Below are 22,942 nucleotides of genomic sequence, written 5' to 3'. Positions count from 1 at the left end.
TGTGTCTAAATGGGAATTATATTAATTCCTGAGGGTGGCTGTAATAAACCACCACAAATTGGTGGCTTAGAACAACAGATATTTATTTTCTCACAATTTTGAAAGCTAGTGCCCACAGGGCCCTGCTCCCTCTGAAACCTATGGGTAAGAGCCCCTCCTTGCCTCTTCCTAGCTTCTGGTGGTTTATTGACAATCCTTGCCATTCCTGACTTGTAGATGCAGCACTTCAATCCTAGTCAGGACATGGTGTCCTCCCTGTATGTCTCCGTGTTCATGTGGCTTCCACCTTATGAGAACAACAGTCATATTGAATTAGGGGTCCATCTTCCTCCAGTATTACCTTATCTTAACTAATTACACCTGCCATAATGCTATTAACAAATAAGGTCACATTATGAGGGATTTGGGGTTAGGACTTTAACATATCTTTTTTTGGGGGACAAATTCAATATGAAATAGGAGCCTCTTTTGTTAGGATTAGGGGCTTTTCTACATTCTTATATAATTTTATACTTCATTCTTCTAGAAGCACAGCATTGCAATGGGAAGAACACTATATTGGGAATGAGGAGACCTGAGTTTGAATCCTTGGAATACTTTAGTCTCACCATTCCTTGGTCTTCTCATCTGTAAGATGGGGTTTGCAAAAGCAGGAGTCTGGTTTCTCATTCTCCTTTTTTTCTGGCACATCTTGTCTAGTGAAGGAAGCATAGAGGCCGCGACCAGCACAAAGCCATTTCTTCTACAGGCTGAGCCTTCCTATTAGTGGTGATGGCTCTCTTGCAGCTCTCATTCCCATGCAAATGTCAGGACATAGCCCTTTCCTTGAGTTCAGGAGAAGACAGAGAAAGGTAGTGGCAGAAGGCCACCACCCAGGTTTTCAGGACTCCCAAGGGATACTTTAGTGTTGCTCAGGGGGTGGTCCTGGTGGAAGAGAAGGAAGCAATGGGGGGGGGGGGTGGAGGCACCACTATGTGGCATGATGCTGTGGAGAGAAGGCTGAGCAGCAGAATGCCCTGCTCTCGTCATTAGCTGTCACGGTCCAAGCAGACCTGCTCAGATTGTTAGAAGATGGCTATGTGTTTCTATTCTCTGCAATTTAGTTTTTAAAGAAGTTGACTTGCTGAGAAGTATCCAGTGCTTTGAAGAATTTTTTTTAATGATTCCCTCTTAATGGACATCTCTTAATTTGTTATGCAGCATTTCTTCTTAGAATATGATTTTTCCCTTCAAATATTTTGCTTAAAATATATACGGACCTTGATCCTCCTCACTTAGAATTCTTGAGGGAAAATTTATCTTCCAGTTATGATTATGTCAATTTCCTAAATCATGCAATAGCATTTTAGAGAAGTTTAGTAACTGTTTATTTAATATGCAGCCCTGGATTAGGTTGCATTTAGATGGAAATAACAGAAAAAAATCCCCAGACAGCAATGGCTTAAAGAAGGTTGAAGTAAATTACTTTTTCATATTTAAGAAGCTAGAGGAAGTCCATTCAGGGACAGTATGTGACATCAGAGAACAAGGTTTCCTCTATACTATTTTCCTGTCATATGTAGTTTCTTTTTTCATGTACATCTCATGGTCCAAACTGGCTGCTCACTTTTAGCCATTACATAAGTATTTTAGCCAACAGTAAAGAGAAAGGAGTCACAAAGGGCACTCTCTCTTTTAAAGAAACTTCTTATAAGTTGCCAAACCACTACTGCTTATATCCCATAAACCACTTAGGGCCAAGGTTTTAACTAGTTGTAAAGAGGGCTAGGAAATGTGGATTTTACTTCAGGTTGCCTGCACACAGCTGAAAAAGCAAGTGTTCTTTTATTAAGAGAAGAATGAAAAGGATTTTAAGAGAACAATTAGAGCCTTTCCTCAAGCAATGTAACCCAAGCCATGTGGGTGCTAAATAAGCAGAAGACTGTCCCAGCCTGGACTAAAATTTCTCCATTGTCTAGTCTCTGCTTACCTTTTGAGTCTCATCTTTCAATAGTTTTTCATGACTTTTCCAAGGTCCTATACACTGACTCTCAGTTCTTCATAGTGTTCTTTACTGAAATTGAACCTTTATCTGTGCTGTTTCTTTGGTCTAGAATGCTCTCCTCTTTTCCCACCTTGACTTCATATTGCACTGTGACTTGTCATCTAGATTTTATTCAAGTTCCAGATTTTCAAATAACACTTCCATGGCCCCATCCATGTAAGGTTCTATCATCAAATATTTTCATAGAACCTTATTCCCTTTCCTTAGAGCATTGAGCACTGTCTTCAATTTTATACCCATTCATGTCTGTCTGATGACCTATGACCTCCCATTTCCACTAGACTCCTTGAGGTAAATACTCCTTGAGGGTAGAGATTATGCCTCTGGCTTTCATTGCTAAACCCAGTGTGGCTATCAGACTGCTCAGCATATTATGGACAAATAACAAATATATGTTGAATGAATAAATATATCAATAAATTCTCTGATACAAAAATTTAGTAGTTTCACTAGGGTGAGATGATGTTCAGAGTTTACTTGGTATATTCATGAAATACATGCAAATGTCTAAAATCATTAAAGAAAAAAATTGAGGGTGAAGCAATCTAGTGAATCAGTGTATCTCTATGAAAGATTCCAATTTTCCCTTCTACCATGATTTTTTTGGTTGTCATTTAGATTTAGTATAATAGTAAATCTTCATATTAGTGATAATGGTGGCTTTCTCTCAGTAATCATTTTGCCAATAAGCTTTACATTTTTCCACTGCACCATGTTGGTCTTGTTTTGATCTGATGATTCAAATGAGGGAATATGGTTCTGTTCCCATCTTGTAAACATGGCTTTAGTCTTGGTGCACCAGCTTTCTCATTTATAAATGGGGATGATAAGGGCACCTGTCTCTTAGGTATATATTGATTTGGACAGGTGGTGTCACACTAACAAATTCTCCCAAAAGTTAGGTGTTCAGTCCAACAAGGGCCTATTTCTCATTCACACAAAATCTGCTATGAGTCAGAGGCTCCCCTGGGCAACTGCTATCCATTCACTGGCTCAGCAGTGATCCAAGTCACCTCAATCTTGTGACATTGCCACTTCAATGCACACCTTCCAGGAAAAGGAAAGAGAGCTAGAAGAAGGGGATCATCACTACTCACCTCTTAAATGCTTCAGATTGGAAGAGACACATGCCACATCTGTTCATACCCTACTTGTCAGAGCTAGTCATGCAGCCCACTCTTATGTAGAGGACAGGAAAATATAGGAAAGCACAGTGGGCAGTGAATGTATCAGCCATGGGGCAACTGCACCAATTAATTGTTGATGGTGATGATAATGACAATAATGTTCTGATAAACATTTCCTTAAGAGTCAAGTTTCATTTCCCTATATGCTCCCTGCCTCTTCAAGCAGACAGTAATTAACACCAAAAGTACCCTGAGTAATGTGTTTGCTTAATAAGAGAACACACAAAAAATAACTTAATGAGTGATAGCTGTATTGATGATGATAGTATTCTAATGAAGGAGCAAGAAATTGTAGCTAGATGTACCAGAGATGTGTCCATAGAGATACTAAATATATTTGAATTGGCTCTGTGGATCAAGCAGGATTTCAAGGAGTAGAGGAATTTGTCAGAAGGGATGATGTCAGGTATTCCAAAGAAAGGACTAATAGGAACAATGCCTCTGAGGCATCACAATGTTACCTGTGCTGAAGGGGCATTGTACACAGCCAAGTCAGTAGAGAGGGAGTGAGGTGGACATGAGAATCCTCATGAGGGGCACATCTGGAGTGCTGAATTTCTGCTAAGAAAGTCATCTTCAACTAGAAAGAGGCTGCAACATTTCTATCACCAGATTCCTAATTTCTACCTGACTCTCCTTCTCTGCCCCAGCTTTCCATGCATCAGATGCCAAAGAAAGGAAGACCTTCACATTTTTTTGTGATCTGTTCATCTGATATTCTGTGAACAAAGAAAATATTTTCCTTTAATCCCCAGGCCTACCCTATAATTTCTATACACTTTGTAATAAAAATATGGAAAATGGCTTTGAAACAAAAATATCTTATTATTTTTCTGATACTTTCATTGACTTTCCTTATTATCCCAGTAGTTGGCAGGGTTGGGTTATCTCTATCTGGACCTCCATCTCTCTCATCTGTTTGAGGAAAATAGGTTTGTAAGAGATTTTTGATTTGTCTTTTCATCTGTTGTTTTTCAAGTTTTCATAGAGTGAGCAAATGTCACTGGATTTAATTCCCTTCCTTTCCTGAGTAACATGTCCTTTCTATCTCTATGGAAACCCTCTGGAAGTGCTACCAGTATTGTTGCTGGAAGTGACTGATGTTTTGTGCTATAGGAATGATTTCTTCCTCTTGGAAATGTGAAGCATTGTTACTTGATTGGGCTAGATTCTCTTAGAATGTTTCTTCTAAAAGTTAAGTTTCTCATAATATCCCAAGAAGAAGGAAAAGATAAAAAATGCCTGGTGAAATCAAAAAGTGAGGAATGGTTTTCAAGACAACCCAGCTCAGAGGATGAAGCTCCAACTTGAGTCTGAGGAAACTCAGGGAAAGAAGATCACCCCGAGCAGAATGTGATGATTACTAATATTGTACATCATGGGCAAATCTTCCTAAATGTGATTAGGAACAAAAATGAAGGCTCCTGGAGTAGATTGGTACATCAGTCGAGGGAACTGGGATCCTCATGCTTTCTTCATGCATGCTAGAGTAAATGAAAGTAAAAAACAATCAATCACACCCACTCCAAGTTGCAGGCACCTTGCTTGGAAAATGAAAAGCAAGGGAAAAGAATTGCATCTGGTGGTAAGGCATGTTGTTTTTGAACCAGCCAAATTAATAGTCCTTAGAAGAGGTCTGGCAGCCAAGTGAGTTGTCAGCTTGTTGGTATCACTCTAGTGGTTGGGGAATTTGAGATAATGGGAAAAGAAAGGGAGGACAGGAGCATTACAGGCTAAGAGAGAGCAGACTGTATCAGAAGCCCATGGGAGCAGAGAGCTTAGATGTCATTATAAAAAAATGACCTGACTAGCAACAAAGATTGATGATAAAAGAAGAAAGGAAAGAGACGGCCCTTTTGAAAGAGCTTTTGCCTTGATCAGAGGGTAATTTATTTACTGTTTAACATGGCAAGAGATGCGAAATGAGATTCCTGGATTGGTTAGGGGGATTTCAGATTCAGGAGTCCGTTGGGGACTTAAAATAGAGCTTTCTGAACCTGTAGGCCAAACAGGTATGGCAGTTTAGCAGTGTGTGCATGACGAGATGTTACCCTACAGCCATGTGGGAGGACAGACATCTGGTGGCTGCCACTGCACATGGATTTGGAAATAGAATGTGGAAAATTTGAGACCAAACTGAATAAGGTACACTGCCAAAGATGTACAGTAGAATGTCTCTGGCCAGAGTGTGAAGTAGGTCCTCATCAAATAATAACTCTGAATTTGATGAGATTTAACAAAAGTATATTTATTATTCGACTTAATCCTTATAACAAGTTTTGAGTTAGACAAAATTATTATGGCTCTTTACAGATGGATAGAGGAAGACTCAGAGGTTTAAATGGTGTGACAAGAGCACACAGCTAAGATGAAGGGGTTTGAGATTGGAGATACTGAACTCAGAGTTCACGCTGCCTGGTTTATGGGATTCCTAAGGGATAGCATACATGCTTAAAGATTAAGTAAAACATTTCCTGCCCCACACAGGGGTTAAAGGGCAAAAATACACGTCGAAAACCATGCTGTTTCCTATATACTTTTCTTGATTCTATTATCTCATATCCCTGGCATGATCTTTTGTTTTGTTTTGTTTTGTTTATTATCTTTTCCTCTTTGTTTATTCATACCTGCCTCTTAGACTGTGGTTTTGATCTACCTTCTCATTCTGCTTTGCTTTTTGTTTACAGCCACAGAATAGTGATTAAAGGTGTGGCTTCTGACGCCGGGTTGCCTGGGTTCAGATCCCAGCTTTGCTGCTTGACTAATTGTGGTGGCCTTTTATGCTTCAGTTCCCTCATCTGTTTTATTTATCATGGCTATATAACAAGCCACCCCACAACTCAGTGGCTTAAAGTAACCACATCCACTTAGTTGTTCACAGTTCTTCACATTGGCCAAAGCTTAGCTAGTCTCTGTTCCCTGTGGCCCTCTTAACTGGGGGTAGAGGAGCCAAGAAGGTCTCATACACATGCCTTGAAACCTCAGGTTAGGTAGATGGAAGGTAGGGAACAGATTGACTCTCTCTTTCTATCTCTTCATGGTCTCTCATCATTCAATGATAATGCTTCTTCACATGGCAGCTGGATCCCAAGAAGGCAAAAGGAAAATCAGCTGTGTCTCTAAGGTGCCAGCCCAAAAGTCACATATGTCACTTTTGCTGCATTTTTTGGTCTGAGTATGTCATGAGGCCAGTCAGTTTCAAGGAAAGGGAAATAGACTCCCACCTCCCCATTCTGGTGGTAAGAATGGCATGTGTGTCAGGGGTAGGTGGAACTATGGGAAACTATTTTGCAGATAATCTATCACAGAGAGATCATTGGATTGTTGAGATAGGTAAGTCATATTATTAGTGCCACAACTTCACGAGATATCAGAAGAAAAGTGTGACATGGTATAGATTCTGAGATTTTTTGTTTTGAGAGAAAATGCAGTGCAGATTTGAAACAGGACATGAATTTACTCGCAGTAAACCCTCATTATAGCCAACTGAATATACTAAAGTAAAAAATTAAATACCATTTAGGTGACATTTTGTTTCCTTCAAGGGCAGGGGCATGCTAAGCTTTTCCAAATAGCTCATTCACCCATAGCCATATAAATTATAATTTGATCTTCATGAAGGTTTAAAAAGATTATTATTATATGAATGAATTGAAATAAGGCCGACTTGCCTAATAAATCAGGAGTTTACAGGTCTTTCTTGTAAGTAGCGTATTATAGACAACATGAAATATTTTTCTATCGACTGCTTTGACAAAGCCTGTGTCACAGTATGTTATGTGTCTCATAAATATGGGGACCTAATCAGTACAGGTGTACTCATGATGATGATCATCGAGATGTATCAAAACTTCTGAAGAGCAACTCGTGAGTGATGGGATATATAAAGTTATACAAGGTAGAATCAGACAGGATCCTCAACAAATCCAATAAGCTAAATATCCTGAATCTCATGTCTTATTATAGATATGAACAGATTCATTTTTATTTTATTTTATTTATTCATGAGAGACACAGAGAGAAGAGAAGCAGAGACACAGGCAGAGGGAGAAGCAGGCTCCATGCAGGGAGCCCGAAGTGGGACTCGATCCTGGGTCTCCAGGATCAGGCCCTGGGCTGAAGGCGGTGCTAAACTGCTGAGCTACCGGGGCTGCCCAACAGATTGATTTTTTATTTTTTGTGTGGAATCCTATAAAGCTCTTCTCTAAAACATCCCATGCTCCACTTCATAGACACAGAGCTAAGCACTAAGATCTCTAGGCCACCTCCATGGATGACCATTATATGTCCACCTGAATTACATGATTTTAAGCAAACACAAGATGTGAGGCCCCAGTTGCTTTACATAACTGGCAGTGGATGAAATTTGTCCAAATATAAAGGCAAAACACGGAGGAAGAATGGGTAAATGATTTCAGGGGTTTCATCAACATGTACAGTGATATCTGACACCTTGTTTAGGAGGTAATTAAGATTTCCTCATACTCTGAAGGAATTAAATTGAATTGTTAAAAGTCTATGGGAAACATTGACTATTATGGTGCATTCTGAGTGATCTAGATGATTCAGGAATTTCATCCTTAGATGTTAATATCTTGGTAAGACTAGGCTCTACCTCTACACTTCTATTATTGTACTTAATGTACTCTATTAAGTCTGCCCCCCCCCCCTTTTGGATATACGTTAACTTGCAGTAACAGAGAGAGACCCCAAATTATAGTGGCTGAAATAAGATGGAAGTTTTATTTCCCTCTCAGAGAACAAACAATGAACAGTCTATATTGGCTATACCATCCTAACCATGGAGCCTCTATCTCTAGGTCCAAGGAAGTGGCTCTAGTTATTGTTATCTCCCAGCCACCTGGAGGGGGAAAAAGGGAAGACAGGGGCAAACAGCTTCTTTAGAAGATCATAGTATGAAGTTGTGTCACTGAAATTCACAGGCTTTTGGCCAGATTTTGGTCACACATTCATACCTGATTAAAGGGAGGCTGCAAAAAGTAGTTTCTAGCAAGGCAGCCATGTGCTCCACTGACGCTTTGATAATCTATTAAAGGAAATAGATAATCTATTCCTGGTGGATAATCTATTATTAAAGGAAAAAAGTAGAAAATAAACACTGCAAGATGATTAGCAATTCATACTCCATATTACACTGTGAGCTCCTTGAAGGGTAATGCTTTTACTCATCTACAAAAAGCAGATGCTTATTAAATGTCTGTTTAGTCCAATCAGGTATCATTGCATAGTATTTTCCTGAATGTGCATTTATGCTTATTTGTCTTTGTTAGAACATTAGTTATATGCGAACAAAGAATAGTTATTTTAGTTTATTCAGCAAAAGCTGCACATAGCAGTTTACACAAATTAGGCATTCATCCATAGTCAGCAGGTATTTACAAAGTACGTATGTGCTATATACTTTTCTATGCTGTGGAGATGTAGCAGAGAATAAGACTGATATAATCCTAGCCCTTCAGAGTCTTCTTCCAGGGAAGATGGCAGATACTTAATAAATACTTATAAGTCATTAAATAAATAATTTTAAGAGTACATAGTGTCACAAAGGAAAAGTTCAAGTTGCTATGGAATATATAATGAGGATACCAGCTCAGTCTAGAGAATTAGAGAGCTCTGTCTGAGGAAATACATGTTAGTTAAGTCAACCAGGAACTAGTTTCTGAGTATCTCCTATACCTTGAGTACTTTTCTAGGAGTTGGAGTAGAAAAGGAATAAGATAAGAGTAGGGTAGATGAGGAGGAACATCTTAGGCAAAGGAAATGGCATGTACAGTGACCTGGAGAGACCTGGAGTGTTCCAGGAACTGAGGAAGGTCAATATCATTAGAGCTAAAAGAAAGAGGGAATAGTGAAAGGATGGAAGACTGGCATGGTGTATAGGATTCCGATCATACAAGTCTTTGTAGGTCATCTTAAAGTTTGGGTCTTCATCCTACAAGCAATAGGAGGTCTTTGTATAAGCCAAGAAATGCTTTCATTCATTCATTTTCAGTGATCAGATGGCTTTTTGGACCTTTTTAATAGGCAAACATTAGCTAGGTCTTAGGTAGAGAGCAACAAATAAGACAGGTATGTTTGCAACTGCTAATTGCACTCTGGTATTAGTTTGCCCCCTTCTTCTGTAATGTGTTTTGGGCCTGTTCAGAAATAAAGACTACATTTCCCAGCCTCCGTTGTAGAAATTATGTCCATGTGATTTAGTATAGGCCAATGAGATACAAGCAGGTATATATTTAAAGGAAGGGATGGCATTGCCTCTTTTCACCTAGTTATGCTTTCTACTGGTTGAAACACAGAAGTGACTGAAGCTGAAAGCAAAAAGGCAGAAATCTGAAAGATTGAAAGAGTCTGAGCACCTTGAAGATCTTGTAGCCACCTGACGAGCCCTGGAATGCTTACTTCTGGACTTCCTGTATGTGTGAGAGAAATACATTCTTATCTAGTTTAAGCCACTGTTGGTTTTGATTTTCTATAATCAGCAGAGGAAGCTCATCCTAACTGGATCTCTGCTTTCACAAAGTTTATACTCTGTTGTGGGGAAATAGAACATAAATGTAAGGGAAAATAATTTGGAGACAAGGATTTTGAAGAAAGTGTTGGATGGCTACTTTAGATTAATGGTTCAAGAAGGTCGCTTTGAAGAAGTGACAGCTAAGCTGCAGCATGGTAGATTTTTTGCAGAGGTGTTGTAAATGGGTTATAAGTCCCCCTCTTTGAACAAAGAAAGAGGATAGAAGGTAAAGATCTGATTTATGGTGGCTTCCTAAGATCAGTCCCTGCATACTTAATGTAACGACACAAAATATCTAATACACAAATACCATCTTTGAACAGTACAAATAGTCTAATTTACAAATACCTCAAATGAAAGTCTAGAGAGTCATCAGCTCATTAAACTTATATCCCCCACTCATTTTAGTTACCAAAGTGTTCCTCTCACCTTCCAGCCATAGGAGTAGGCTGCCCTGAATCTGAACTGGTGACCAGAGGTGAGTGCATTTGTGTTTTGTTTAATGACAGACCTTGTGGTTCAGTTCACTCTGCCAATCTCCATCTGCAAATCATAGATTTTAGACTTGCACAGTGACCTTTGGAAAGGGTCAAATAGATACTTGGGAAGAGAAAGTAATGATTTGGGGGGCCCTCTTTTCACAGAGAAGTTGTACTTTACCTGCCAGCTAGGATACTCTTATATCAACACTCTGAAATTAAGACTTTTGTTATTGGACTACAGGCCACACTTAGAGCAGTTGATATATAGGGTTTGTTTTTCCTGACTAGGTTTTCCCTTTCTCCCCCACCACAACATCATTCTGTCTCATTCCATGGGACTAACAGACTAAGATGCTTTTTTGATTGACTAAGCAACAGATTGAGTCATAAGAAATCTTGTCCCGTGGACAAAGTAGAATAGAATACCTTACTCCTTTCTTCTTCAAGATAGCATGGGTTATAAGAAGGACTTGGGGTAACTAGGGGTTGGAATCTAAAAGCCCTCTGATTTGACTGTGATTTGTATCCGTAACTTCTCACTTGTCCCATTGTAATGGAAAAACCACACCACACTTCTCCTTTATCAGATTAGTTTCTTTCTATCTAGGTTAATATCATAACCTATTATTTACCAGGGAGCCATGAGCAGGTTACTTGGATGAACTTCATAGAAGAATGGTTAGTGTCCTGGATAAGGAATTTGTTTATCTATGGGGAGAAACCTGGCCTGGGAGTCAAGGGACTCTTGTTTTAGTTTTAAGCTCTTTCTATAATTTATTCATCTAAGGACATTTAGTCATGTTGGTAATGACTCCAGCCTACTTCCAGGTCTGAGGATAGGATATAATAATGTTTATACTCATTGAACTATTAGGAAGGCTAGAACTATGAGTAATTATGGACATGGGGGTTGAAAATTGATTATATTAATTCTTTCACTATAGCTTCTTATTTATTTATTTATTTATTTATTTATTTATTTATTTAGACTTTATTTATTCATGAGAGAGAGAGAGAGAGAGGCAGAGACACAGGCAGAGGGAGAAGCAGACTCCATGCAGGGAGCCCGATGTGGGACTCCATCCAAGATCATGCCCTGAGCTGAAGGCAGACGCTTAACCACTGAGCCACCCAGGCATCCCTATAGCTTCTAATTTAAAAGGAGATATCAAACAATAGTTAATCCTGGACTATGGAGTCAGATAAGTTGCTCTGCCACTTTTAATTGTGTGAACTTGAGCAAGTTTCTTAACCTCTTTGAGGCTCAGTTTCTTTATCTACGAGAGAAGAATAATGGGCAGCCTAGAAGCAAACTATATTGTTTGCCTTCTTTCCTATGCTTACCAAAAAAGAAAAAAAAGTCCTTTTACTCTTTAGAACTCTGTCTTCACTGATAATTCCTTCAGGAAAGAGAACCTTCTCTCCAGCCAAAGGGTGAATCTTTATTTGTTTGATCTAATCAGGAATTCCTCTCAGAATAATTTTAGGAATAAGCATGAAATCTAGAACTGGTCAATAAAGAATGAGGATAGATTGTCTAGAGGACTTCTCAGAAAGAGCTTTTCCAGAAGGTTCTATTTCACTCTTTAATTAAGAGGCACTTTTTTTTTTTTTTTTTTTGCTATATCTTGTTTCATCCCCATATGATAGTTGGAACTGTGTGGCAGCTTTCTTGTGATTATGAGGAGAGCTATTGACTGCTTGAGGACCAATTATAGAAACCCAGAAATTATCTGTTCTCTTTAGGAGGCAAATTATCCAAGAGACAGGAAGTATCTTCTTGTAAATGAGCAGTAAAATAGAACAAATTGTTCAAAACCTGAATACCTGGATCATGTGTGTGGCATACCATGATAAACACACACATATATGTACATAACATTGATACCTTTACTGAGTATGGGATCTGATCACAGGTCTACAGTTAAGAAGGAAATATATGGTTGATATATTTGAGTGTTTTGACTTTTTTTGTTTTGTCTATGTGATTTACCTGAAAAGAAATGAAAACTGATCTTTATTCTGGGGTAACTTAATAAGAATCACCCAAAGGAAATGATTTCTTATTCTTTCTCAGGTAGTATTAAGCCTAGTAAAACCTAATAGAACTTAATTCCTTTTAGAGTAGGGGAGAGCATTTATACCATTGTATCCCCGCTTCATAGGTGAGATACAGATTTCAAATATTTTAGGCCATAGTAATAAATGGAATTCAATGTGGAAACTCAAGAATGATACTGTCTGTTTCTGAACACTAGCAAGCTGCTCTCCAAACTCAGATATCACAAGGAAGCCATCTTTTGGAGTTTCAGAGATCTAACTGAAGGGAGAATAGGGACTATTCTATTCTCTTATCCTTAGGTTTTTGCTATTTTCCTTTATAGGTGTGATCATGGGGCAGGCTATGAAAATTGAGCAAGTTTCTGAGCTCTGTTCATTAGAATTGTAATTTTAGAGTATTATACTTAGTAACAGAGATGAAAAAAACCTTAAAAGTTTGTGGTCCAAAATCTCACCAGTGGCTCATCCAATGATTAATCAAACCAGAAAGCAATAACATCAAAAAGGGACTACCAAACCAACAATTTAAAGATGTAGTGGGAAATATCAGAAAGGGAGACAGAACATGAAAGACCCCTGACTCTGGGAAACGAACTAGGGGTGGTAGAAGGGGAGGTGGGCCGGGGGTGTGGGGGTGACTGGGTGACGGGCACTGAGGTGGGCACTTGACGGGATGAGCACTGGGTGTTATTCTATATGTTGGCAAATTGAACACCAATAAAAAATAAATTTATAAAAAAATAAAGATGTAGTAATAGCTAATGTAAAAGCACCTCCCTTTAGGGGTTGTGTGAGAAATATGTAGGTCCAATTTTTGTTAGTTGCAAGGATTGAGAGTACCTGTGGCTTTTGTGTGCCTATGCACAGATGAAATCAGCTGACTCCTCTATCATGAACTGTAGTTTAGTATCCAAACATGCAGATATTGAAGTGTGTAATATATTATGACAAGTGACTTTTCTCCTTTATATTTCAGTTAGGGCATATTTATTTATTTATTTTAGTGATAGGTTGGTGTGTTATATTATCTGTGAATTCTATTTCAGAATAGTCAAGAGGGTATTGCAAAAGAAATGGCTCATAACCACTGGTTTACACAAAGAGGAAACTTCCTTGTGGTTCACCAGAATTTTTCAGCTTTATAACCAGTCAATACAGGGTCATGTGGATATAACCTTTCTCCTTTCAGAAAGCATTTCATCAGTGCCAACTCCTTCTAGCTCCAAAAGCATTTGAAGAAAAGAAAATTCATTTACTGGCAAATAATTTGGTAATGAGTCAATGGGGAGCTGGTACATTAGAAGAACAATTTAGAGGACAGTTTTGTGTGTTTCTGGATACTCAACTAATCTGTTTCACAATTTACAGTACTATCAAAGTATATTTACAACATGTGACTGTTTTCCTTTCCTCCCAGGTTATTTTTGTATATGAGGTTTATTTCTTAAGCTGTGTTTCTTGGTTACCAGTTTTTAAAAGAGCTGAAATCTGCATGAGTATTTGATGTGGAATGTTGAACTAATTTTATTCAACAAAGTGCACTGTAGCAAAAATTGCAACCCAAATCTTTGCTGTTGGCTTACAAGATGCTGGCCTCTTCTGTGCATAGGTTTACAGTTCATTTCTTATAAGACTATAATCCTAAGGTCACAAGGCTTTTTTTGAGTACTGCTTTCATCAGTAAAGAAAAAGTCAGACTTCATTTCCAGGGCTGATATAATAAGGTGGGACTGACCATTTTGGCATAATGCAATGAGTCATAAAACTATGTGTGTGCATATGTGCATAGAAAAGTCTATTTCTCATGCTTTTTAGAGCCCCAAATTTGAGTTAAAATGTAAATATACCATGTAAATAAAACTCACGAAATTCTCACTTAGGCTTACCTTAATACAAATTACTTACAGAATTAGCCTGGAGATTGAAACACACAAAAAATGAGGCATATTACAGCTGAGATTGAATTGAGTGTTCAGGGTCTACTCCTTCATGTATAGGTAAACCAAAAAAAAAAAGGGGGGGGGGGCGGGGACCCAAATCATTAGTTAAAAAACTCTAGCAAGTTATGGGGCAAAGTGAGCAGTTCTAGATGAATTCTTCCAATATAAAGCACATAGTGGAGGACAGATTGTGAAGAGGTCGCTTGTGCCCTTACAGAACTTCACATTCCTGTGGAAGGCTGCCCTTTTGATATTGGTACTCTTTCCTACCACAACCATGTCTTTCTTGGAATGTGAAATAAAACATTTCCTTCTATATACTTTGGGGTGTCCCTTTTAGTGATGTCAACATATGGATCATTCCAAGGGTAAAAAGGAACTAGAGAAATTCAGGAAAGAATTCCTTTAATTCTTCAATGAGAATTGCCTAATTACAAAGCTGTAGCACTGGAAGGTATCTTAAATTGCCAACTTATCCATAGGACCAGAATCAAAAGATAGGCGTTTCCTTAAGCCAGAACAAGTAGAAATAGGGGATGTGACTTATTTAGAATCTCCAAGATTTCTTTGATAGAGAGAGAGAGAGGGAAAAATGATCTTTAAGTCTCTAGTCACGCACATTGACAGTCCAGTTCATCTCAGGGAAACAAAAGTCAACACAAAAATATGAAATCACCTTTCCAGGAGATAATTAATCATTTGTGCTTATGGACAAAATATGCTGCCTTTAATTTCGTAAGTGTACCTGCCCAGCCTATCAATTTGTATAAAAGAAACTTTTCAGGTTTGCTACTTAATAACTGGTTTTGGTGAAAATGTACTGGTACACAGTACTCTGGTAGTATTCTTTAATTTGAATTCTAATTGAGAATTTTCACTTTAAGTTTGATTTTTTAAAAAAAGCATCCATATATACTGAAACCAGCTGTAATAAAAGCAATACTGCATTGCTCATTAGGGACTTGGCTATAAAATGAGAAACATCTCCCTTGCTTTACTCTATTGGAAAGCAAAACATCTCAAGACGACAAAATATCATATCAGTACAATGTCTACCCTTGGGTTTTCTGACTCAATTTCTGAAGTGAATGGGTGCTGCCTTTGTTCTCAGCTTTGCTGGATGTGAGATGCTCTGGAGAAACTAAATTTCAAAGTTGTGAGTAATTCAATATTTCAGGGCAAAGGCAATGGAGGATCAAATAGAGCCTAGAGTCTTCTTAGAGGAGCAAATCGAAAATGCCACAAGTCTACCTACCCTAAGACAGATTTATAGCTTGGTGTCTGGTGAATCTTCAGATTAACACTCTCCAACCCCTATTGTCTATACCTGGCAAAGGCAGAAGATTAATATCAACAAGCAGGCAGCCTATGCTGGATGTTGGAAATACAGATCCTACCTCTGACTGGGCTATAGATCAAAGAAGCTTGCCATTTAGACAGCCCCTGGAAGGAGATTTGCAAATCAGAGAAAGGCATCCCTGTCAAGAGAGAAAAAAATGAGGTGCAGAAAAGAAAAAGAAAGTGTATGAGGACTCAAGTTGAAGAGACCAGCAGTCTAATATTTTAACCTGGGCAACTTCTGGCTTTTGGATTATAGTTGGATGGAAGTAGAGGCAAGAATGAGAGTATAGATCTTGTCTGTGTTATATCCTTTGTTCAGTGATGACAGACAAGGGGGTCACCTCTGAGATCTCACGGGCAAAAGTAGGGTATTTGTTTACCACCATTCAGCTTCCACTTCAATGTATGGGTTTGGAAATTTGCTTTCATCAGGAGAAATTTAAAGGGGATGTTTGGAGAGATCATTTACCATTTCTCCTCCTCCAGTACAATGTTTACATGATTTATGTCTATGGAAGGTAGGAGGATTAAGATTAATCATAAAATGCACTCTGTCTGAAATATGAGCACATGACTGGCTGACATCCAGAACAGGAGTGGTCAGTGGTTCTGATTTCTGACTCAAAGGGTCACAAATGGATGTGGAGTGAATTTCTATGGGCTATAAGTCACCCCTGGTTTTGACTCATTCTTTGGTGCTACTGTTTATTGCTTCTTCATTGTTAATTTCATTCAACAACGAAGTATCACTCTCCCTTTAGTTCTGAGCTTGGCATTGGGTTTTAAAAACTTTATTGTCTGTTAGAGTGGTTCTCACCTGCTGCCATTTGGCTTCCTTACATTTCATTCTTCACACAGAGCCAGAGTGAACTCTCTAAAAATATAAATCAGATCAGATCATACCTTAACTAAGACCCTCTAATGCCTCCTCCTCTCATTGAAAATAGCATCTAAACTCCTCCAGCTGACCTCTAAATCCACAGGAGCTGGGCCTTACCTAGATAAGTACCACATTTACTGTGAGTAAATGACTCAAGATGAGTGAGGACACCAGGGTAAATGTGTGTGTGGTGTTAATAAACCTTAAATTTTAAGATAAAAATAAATATAAATAAGATAGATGGAGAGTAATACAAGATGAATTTAGAGAGGATGGAAAGACATTTTAGTTAAGGATAAAAGTTTTGCTTTATCCTAAGTGTAAGGAAAATCAATAAAGGAAGATAAGGTCAGATCTGTTTTGTAAAAGTTCCCTTGGGCTGACATGTGGAGGATGGATTGAAGAAACTAAGGATACAAGCTGGAAATCCAGATAGAAGATTGTTGTAGTAGCTCAGGTAATGGGAAATGAGTGAATTAAAAATGTATTTTAGAAGTAAAATTAATAGGATTTGATTTTATTTTGGAGATTTATTGGACTTGACTTCAGATTCTGTCAAAGATATTCCGACATCTTTTTTTGTGAATGTGAAGGAGCATTTACTAGGAGGTTTAATTGCTTCCATTTTCTCTCCAAAAAGCATAAGATTGTCAACAGAAGTGTATTAATGAAAAATTCTTCACACAGTGTAAAAATTTTTTAAAAACCCCATTAAATATTAAATATAAGAGGGTTGGAGACTTTCTGAAGGGGACTATTTATTGAGTACAGCCAAACACATTTTGAACATGTTTTATAAAAATACAAAATGTCAGCAATAAAATATCTGCAATGTACAGTTGAAAGCTGTGGCATCATAACAACACTTTGGGTAAAGTTCTTGTAGCTTAGGACAAGACCACTGGCTAAGGCCCATCTTGCAATGGTACTTGTACAATGTCTTTCACACTTTCAATTAAAATGGGCTAATAATTTAGTCTCACAATCTGGTGAGACTAGCCTAGCAAGTCCTCCTCAATAAGTCTGAGTTTTGCATGTGAACAGTTAGTCATTAGTCTTAATTTTGTACCACTTACAGCTGGTCCTCATATTGTTCAAAGCAAGTGACATCATTAATTTTCTCAAGAATCATTAATACCAGTGGTAATACATTGGTTTCTAACTATTTAAAATCCCCTCTGAAGTCCTCTATTCTTTCCCCAAAAACGTATTAACCTGAAATCAAAATTATTAATGGTTTGAATATTACCAGCAGGAATTTTAGCCTTCTGTTTGTCTTTAAAAAAACAATTTTTTAATCAGTATTATTTATAATATGCTGTCAGCATGCCACATTTGTTTGGCATGCACTCCAAAAGGATTGCAAAAGGCTTTTCTTCTTCCAAAGGAAGGTTTTAATCATGAATTTTCTCTTGCATTTATATTTCATCTAACTTATTTTAAGGACTTCCTAAAAATTATCTAGGTAATGACTAGCTTTTGAGACCTTAGAAATTCTACCCTTTGTTGTTTTCCTTTTCTTTTTTTGCCATATCCCTACCTTTTTTCCTTCCTCTTGTCATCAGTCTTCTGTCTCCGTGTTTTCCTCCTATGTGTCTGCAAGCAGTTTATCTTTGAGATACCTTATTTGAGCCAAGCCCTGAGCTATACATGAAGGCAGACAAAACTCTCTGCCTGAAGATCATACAATTAAATGGAGGAGACAGTTTAGGAAATTATAATATTGGTAAGAGGGGCTATTAGAGATGTACAGAGAAAGTATAAAGTACAGATAAAGATGTAAAGTAAAGCTTATGGAACTGACTCATCTCTTCATTCATTCAGTTAACAAATATTTCTGGAGTCTGTATATGACAGACACACTCCTGGGATTAAGAAGCTTAAAGCCTAGGAGGAGGCAGTCAGAAAGAACAATTGCATATATAATAGTATAACAGCAATTGTGGTATATGTTATTAGGGGAAAGGTAGAGTTCCATGATCACATAACATAGGGAACTGCTTTGAGTGTTGAAAGTGGACTTCTTCTCCCGAGGACTTGATGTTTACACTGCAACTTGAAGGATGAAGGAGAGTTAGAAAGGCAAGGGACAGTGATCTAAACAAAGACCCCCATGGTGGGAGAAAGCCAGTACTGCTGAAGAGCGATAAGCTAAGGGAGAAGTGGGTATAGCATGAACTAAGGAGCTGCCAGGTTGTACAGGACTGTGCAATTCATCCTAAAGATTTTGACCTTAATCCCAAGAGCCATGAGAAACCATTTAAGCAGAAAAGGAACAGGATTTGTACCTCTCAGCATTTTATTTTCTCTTAAAACTCCCTGGCCTTGACTTTTGGCCAATTTCTGCAATGGATTTGGTGGCTGAGGGATTGAAGATCAGTACCTAGGATTAATGTATTAACTGTAATTAGAATTCATATGTTAACACCACAAGCCAAAAAACACTGGGCCAGTGAAGCATGGCCTGAGGATTTAAATGTCTACTTACAAGACACAGTGCTGTGTCTTGGAGGTTTACATAGTTAGCTTCGAGAGTAGCAATCAACCTAACATAATTTTTTTTTTGCCTTCACTATGTTTGTATTATAACCTGTGAAACACTTGAAATATTATAACCTTGATAAGGTCATTGGAAAGAACACTCAGATCAGCAACCTCCCTTCCTCACTCTATCCCTCTCCTCTATTTTTAATCTGAAGGACTTTAGTCATATCTATGCCAGCAATTAGTGATAATAACTCTTAATAAAAATTGAGTACTTATACCATATCTTGGTGAAGTTCAACACTCTTCTCATCAATGGTATATGTGGGGCATGTGTGTGTATGTGTACGTATGTTATAAAGGCTTTTTTCCATGGGTAAATTAAATACCACCCCAGAGAGAAAGCGTGCCTAGTCTTATAAGGATCTCTGAAATTGTGCTAAAGTTAAATGCATAGTAATATGTCTAAGTCAAACAGGATCACATATAGGTAATGCAGTGTCAAAGACTATCCTTAAAGTAAAACTAAATTCTTTGTTTTTATTGTCATAAAAATACCCAACTGTGAGCTCAAATCAAACAAGCATCAAAAAGAGCAAAAGAGCCAAGAAAAGTTTCTCTTATTGTTTTTCCTAATCTGAAAGCTATTTTAAAAATGTATTTTATGAGTTACTTTCTAACTTTTTTCCCACCCTACAGTCTAAAAAAGGTCAAGGAAAGCCCACAAATATGTGACTCATCTCAAGCTGAGGTCCACACTGGCCCCTTCTCTCCTAGTTTCACATAGAAGAATCACCAGTAAAGATACCTGAAGACAGTGAAAAAGAAATGTAAATCTTTCTGAAGGCTCTCAAAAAATGGCTGATGGACAGTCATTGAATGGTGCACAGCTATTCCTCAGATTCGCTTTCCCCATCTCTCTCCATATTTATTTACAGCTGCCCTCCATCTCTCTCCCTTCTTGCACCCCCTTAAATGCACCCACAGAATCACCCTGCCCACCTCTTTCTCTTTGCATCTCTTTGCATTTCATCCCTTTGCTCATCTCTTCATTACGTGTACCTGCTCAGCCCCTTCTACCTCTCTGTTCTCTATTCTGTTCATTTTAGACAACATCAAAGATGAGAAGACAGAACAAGTAAGGAGTTCTTCTCCTTCATAGGGTAGGTAGATAGAGCTTAGGTCCTTTGTTCCAGGTTTGAATGTTCATATGTACCATGTGGGAAAACCTTGTTTGAAAAGCAGATTTTGATTCAGTGGGCCTTAAATTGGGCTTCAGAGTCTTCATTTCTTATCAGCTCCTAGGAGAGTCTGTTGCTGCTGGGTCCTGGGCCACACTTTGAAAAACAGCACCTTAATAGAACAATCAAGCTAGGTACCAAGAACGAGAAGAATGTAAAGAAATTAGCTAGTCTCCAAACTCCCTGAGGACCATGATTAATGACTGCCTTATTTGCCTCCATAGTACATGGACTGACATAGTCCAACATATTCAGCAGATATATATTCTTTCATAATGAATGATCTAGAATACAGCAAGCCCTGAATGTTCCTGTCTTTTCAATCTTGTCTTCTCTTAACATTTAAAATGCTGTAGTAGTGCCACACTTCTTGGGGTAACCCCACTTATTCCAGACATTCATCTGGCATGTGATTTACACTGAATCCAGAGGCACTAAAGTACTTTTGTCTGACCCTTGCTGTTTTCAGAGATCCATTCTTCACTCCCAAGTACACTCATACCTCACACTTGGCCATAGCTCACTTCTGACAGGTTAGTTTGGATCTTAATCACGGCTCTCAAAGTTTTAGTTAACATAGCTTTATCCATGAACTTAATCAGCAAGCTCTCCACTCTATCATTTCAGCCATTGATCAAACAACAGCCACTAAATCATAGAGCACCCTGGCGGATCCCTGAAAACTAGACCCATTCTTGAAGCTGAGCCATTGATGGAAACTCCTTGTATATTGTCTTTTAACCACTTATTTACCAGTTTCATTTGAACTGGATTATCATAAAATAACTCATTAACAGTGTCTAAAATATTTTATTTAATAGCCAACGTGAATCTAGCTTTTTATCCTTAAAATACAAACATTTTGGCTGTAGGCTCGAGTGGCTGGTGTCGAGATGGGCAAGTTCATGAAACCTGGGAAGGTGGTGCTGGTCCTGGCCGGACGCTACTCTGGACGCAAAACAGTCATCGTAAAGAACATTGATGATGGCACCTCAGACCGTCCCTACAGCCATGCTCTGGTGGCCGGAATTGACTGCTATCCCCGAAAAGTGACAGCTGCCAAGGGCAAGAAGAAAATCGCCAAGAGGTCAAAGATCAGGTCTTTTGTGAAAGTTTATAACTACAATCACCTCATGCCCACAAGGTACTCTGTGGATATCCCTTTGGACAAAACTGTCATCAACAAGGATGTCTTCAGAGACCCTGCTCTTAAACGCAAAGCCTGACGAGTGGCCAAGGTCAAGTTCGAGGAGAGATACAAGACTGGCAAGAATAAGTGGTCCTTCCAGAAGCTGTGGTTTTAGATTTCATTCAGTCATTAAAAATAAATTAAAAAAAATACAAAAATTTTGGAAGTGTATCATATAAAATGTGGAATTTGTGTCCATTCTTCCCTAATATGACTTCCCTTCTCAGAGATACCCATTAAATATTGTTTTTCCTTCTGAAATTTCTTAGTTGCATTTTGGATAGTGTCAGAAACACTTACTGCTAACTGATACCCATGTGCTCTTCCCATTTTAAATCTCTTTGTAGCTCAGATAGGCCATACGAATAGCGTAGGCTTATGTTGTAAGCAGAAGTGACATGTGTCAGCTGGGCTGATGTATAAAATAGCAGTATGAGTTCTCTATGCTTTCTTCCTTCCTTGCAAGGATTGAGAAGACCCCCTGTTCCAAATAGTGCAGACTCAAAATGGTGGAACCTCTGTCAGCCTGGGTCTCCAATGATTGTGGAGATTAGAGCTCTCTCTTCCTGCACATCTGTGTGATTCATGTACTATGAGAAAAACATACCTTTGTTGTATTTAATTACTAGGATTTCAGGGTTAATTAGTTACCACAGCAAAACCAATCAGCTCCTGACTAATGTACACATCTACAATTATGTTTTCTTTTTATTTAATAAGGTCAAACTGTGTATATTGTGCATCTTATTTTGTTTCATTTAACATTTCTAGACATCAGTCCTTATAAGTATACAATTATCTTGAAGTTATAAACAATCATCTTGATAATCATCTACTTCACATAGAGTCTGGCAAAATTTATCTATAAGGTAAATATTGAGTATATACCTGTCAGTATATATATATGTGTATATATATATATATATATATATATATATATATATATGTCATGTAGTCATTTGTAAGTGCATTTGTGTATAATTTAAATGTAAAACAATATAATATGACAGATTTTGGGATATCTAAATAACATTATCATGCAGAAAATGTGTTGAAAGAAATTTTTTTCAGATTGAAAAATTAATGTCATGAGCCAAAAGCAAAAAGCATCACTCTGTTTCTGCGTGAAAAAATTTAGGATATCTAATTCTTAAAAAGTAGGCATAGTATAAAACACAGGAAAACATAAATATAAAAGCTACAAAAAAGACTAAAAGTATAGCTAATTTCAAGGGATGAAAAATCAGTGTTTTTATGTTTTTAATGGGAATTTTAAGAAGAGTTCAGTTAATCTAGGAATTTATTGTAGGAACATATAGCATAAGAAAAATGTGTTGAGCTTTTATTAATAGTCTTGATCTGTGAGATGAAACCAGGGGAAATTTTAAAAAAATCATTTTTAACAGACCTTTGAATATTTATTTTAGGATCCTTGCTTATCAGTTCTCTCTCACTAACTTGTGAGTGGCTAGAGTTCAGTGTAAGATAGGACTGACTCAAAAAATCATTTCTGTTATCAACATATTTTGCCTTTTTCCATTGACTCTCTTTTGCCTTTTCT

At 37.9% G+C, this 22,942-nt stretch overlaps 1 protein-coding gene across 1 annotated transcript in view; it reads left to right on the top strand.

Annotated features, from left to right (window-relative positions):
* Positions 1 to 21,442, top strand: part of LOC121494881 (60S ribosomal protein L27-like) — a 34,124-nt gene extending 12,682 nt beyond the window's left edge. The window contains exon 2 of the mRNA XM_041761926.1: positions 21,065 to 21,442. Coding sequence (XP_041617860.1) covers positions 21,086 to 21,418 — 333 coding nt within the window. The 5' untranslated portion in view covers positions 21,065 to 21,085 and the 3' untranslated portion in view covers positions 21,419 to 21,442. The remainder of the gene's footprint in view (positions 1 to 21,064) is intronic.
* Positions 21,443 to 22,942: the final 1,500 nt, after the last annotated feature.

The sequence above is a fragment of the Vulpes lagopus genome, chromosome 7 (assembly GCF_018345385.1).
Source record: "Vulpes lagopus strain Blue_001 chromosome 7, ASM1834538v1, whole genome shotgun sequence".
Classification (NCBI taxonomy): domain Eukaryota; kingdom Metazoa; phylum Chordata; class Mammalia; order Carnivora; family Canidae; genus Vulpes; species Vulpes lagopus.
This window is presented reverse-complemented; position numbering and strand designations above follow the sequence as displayed.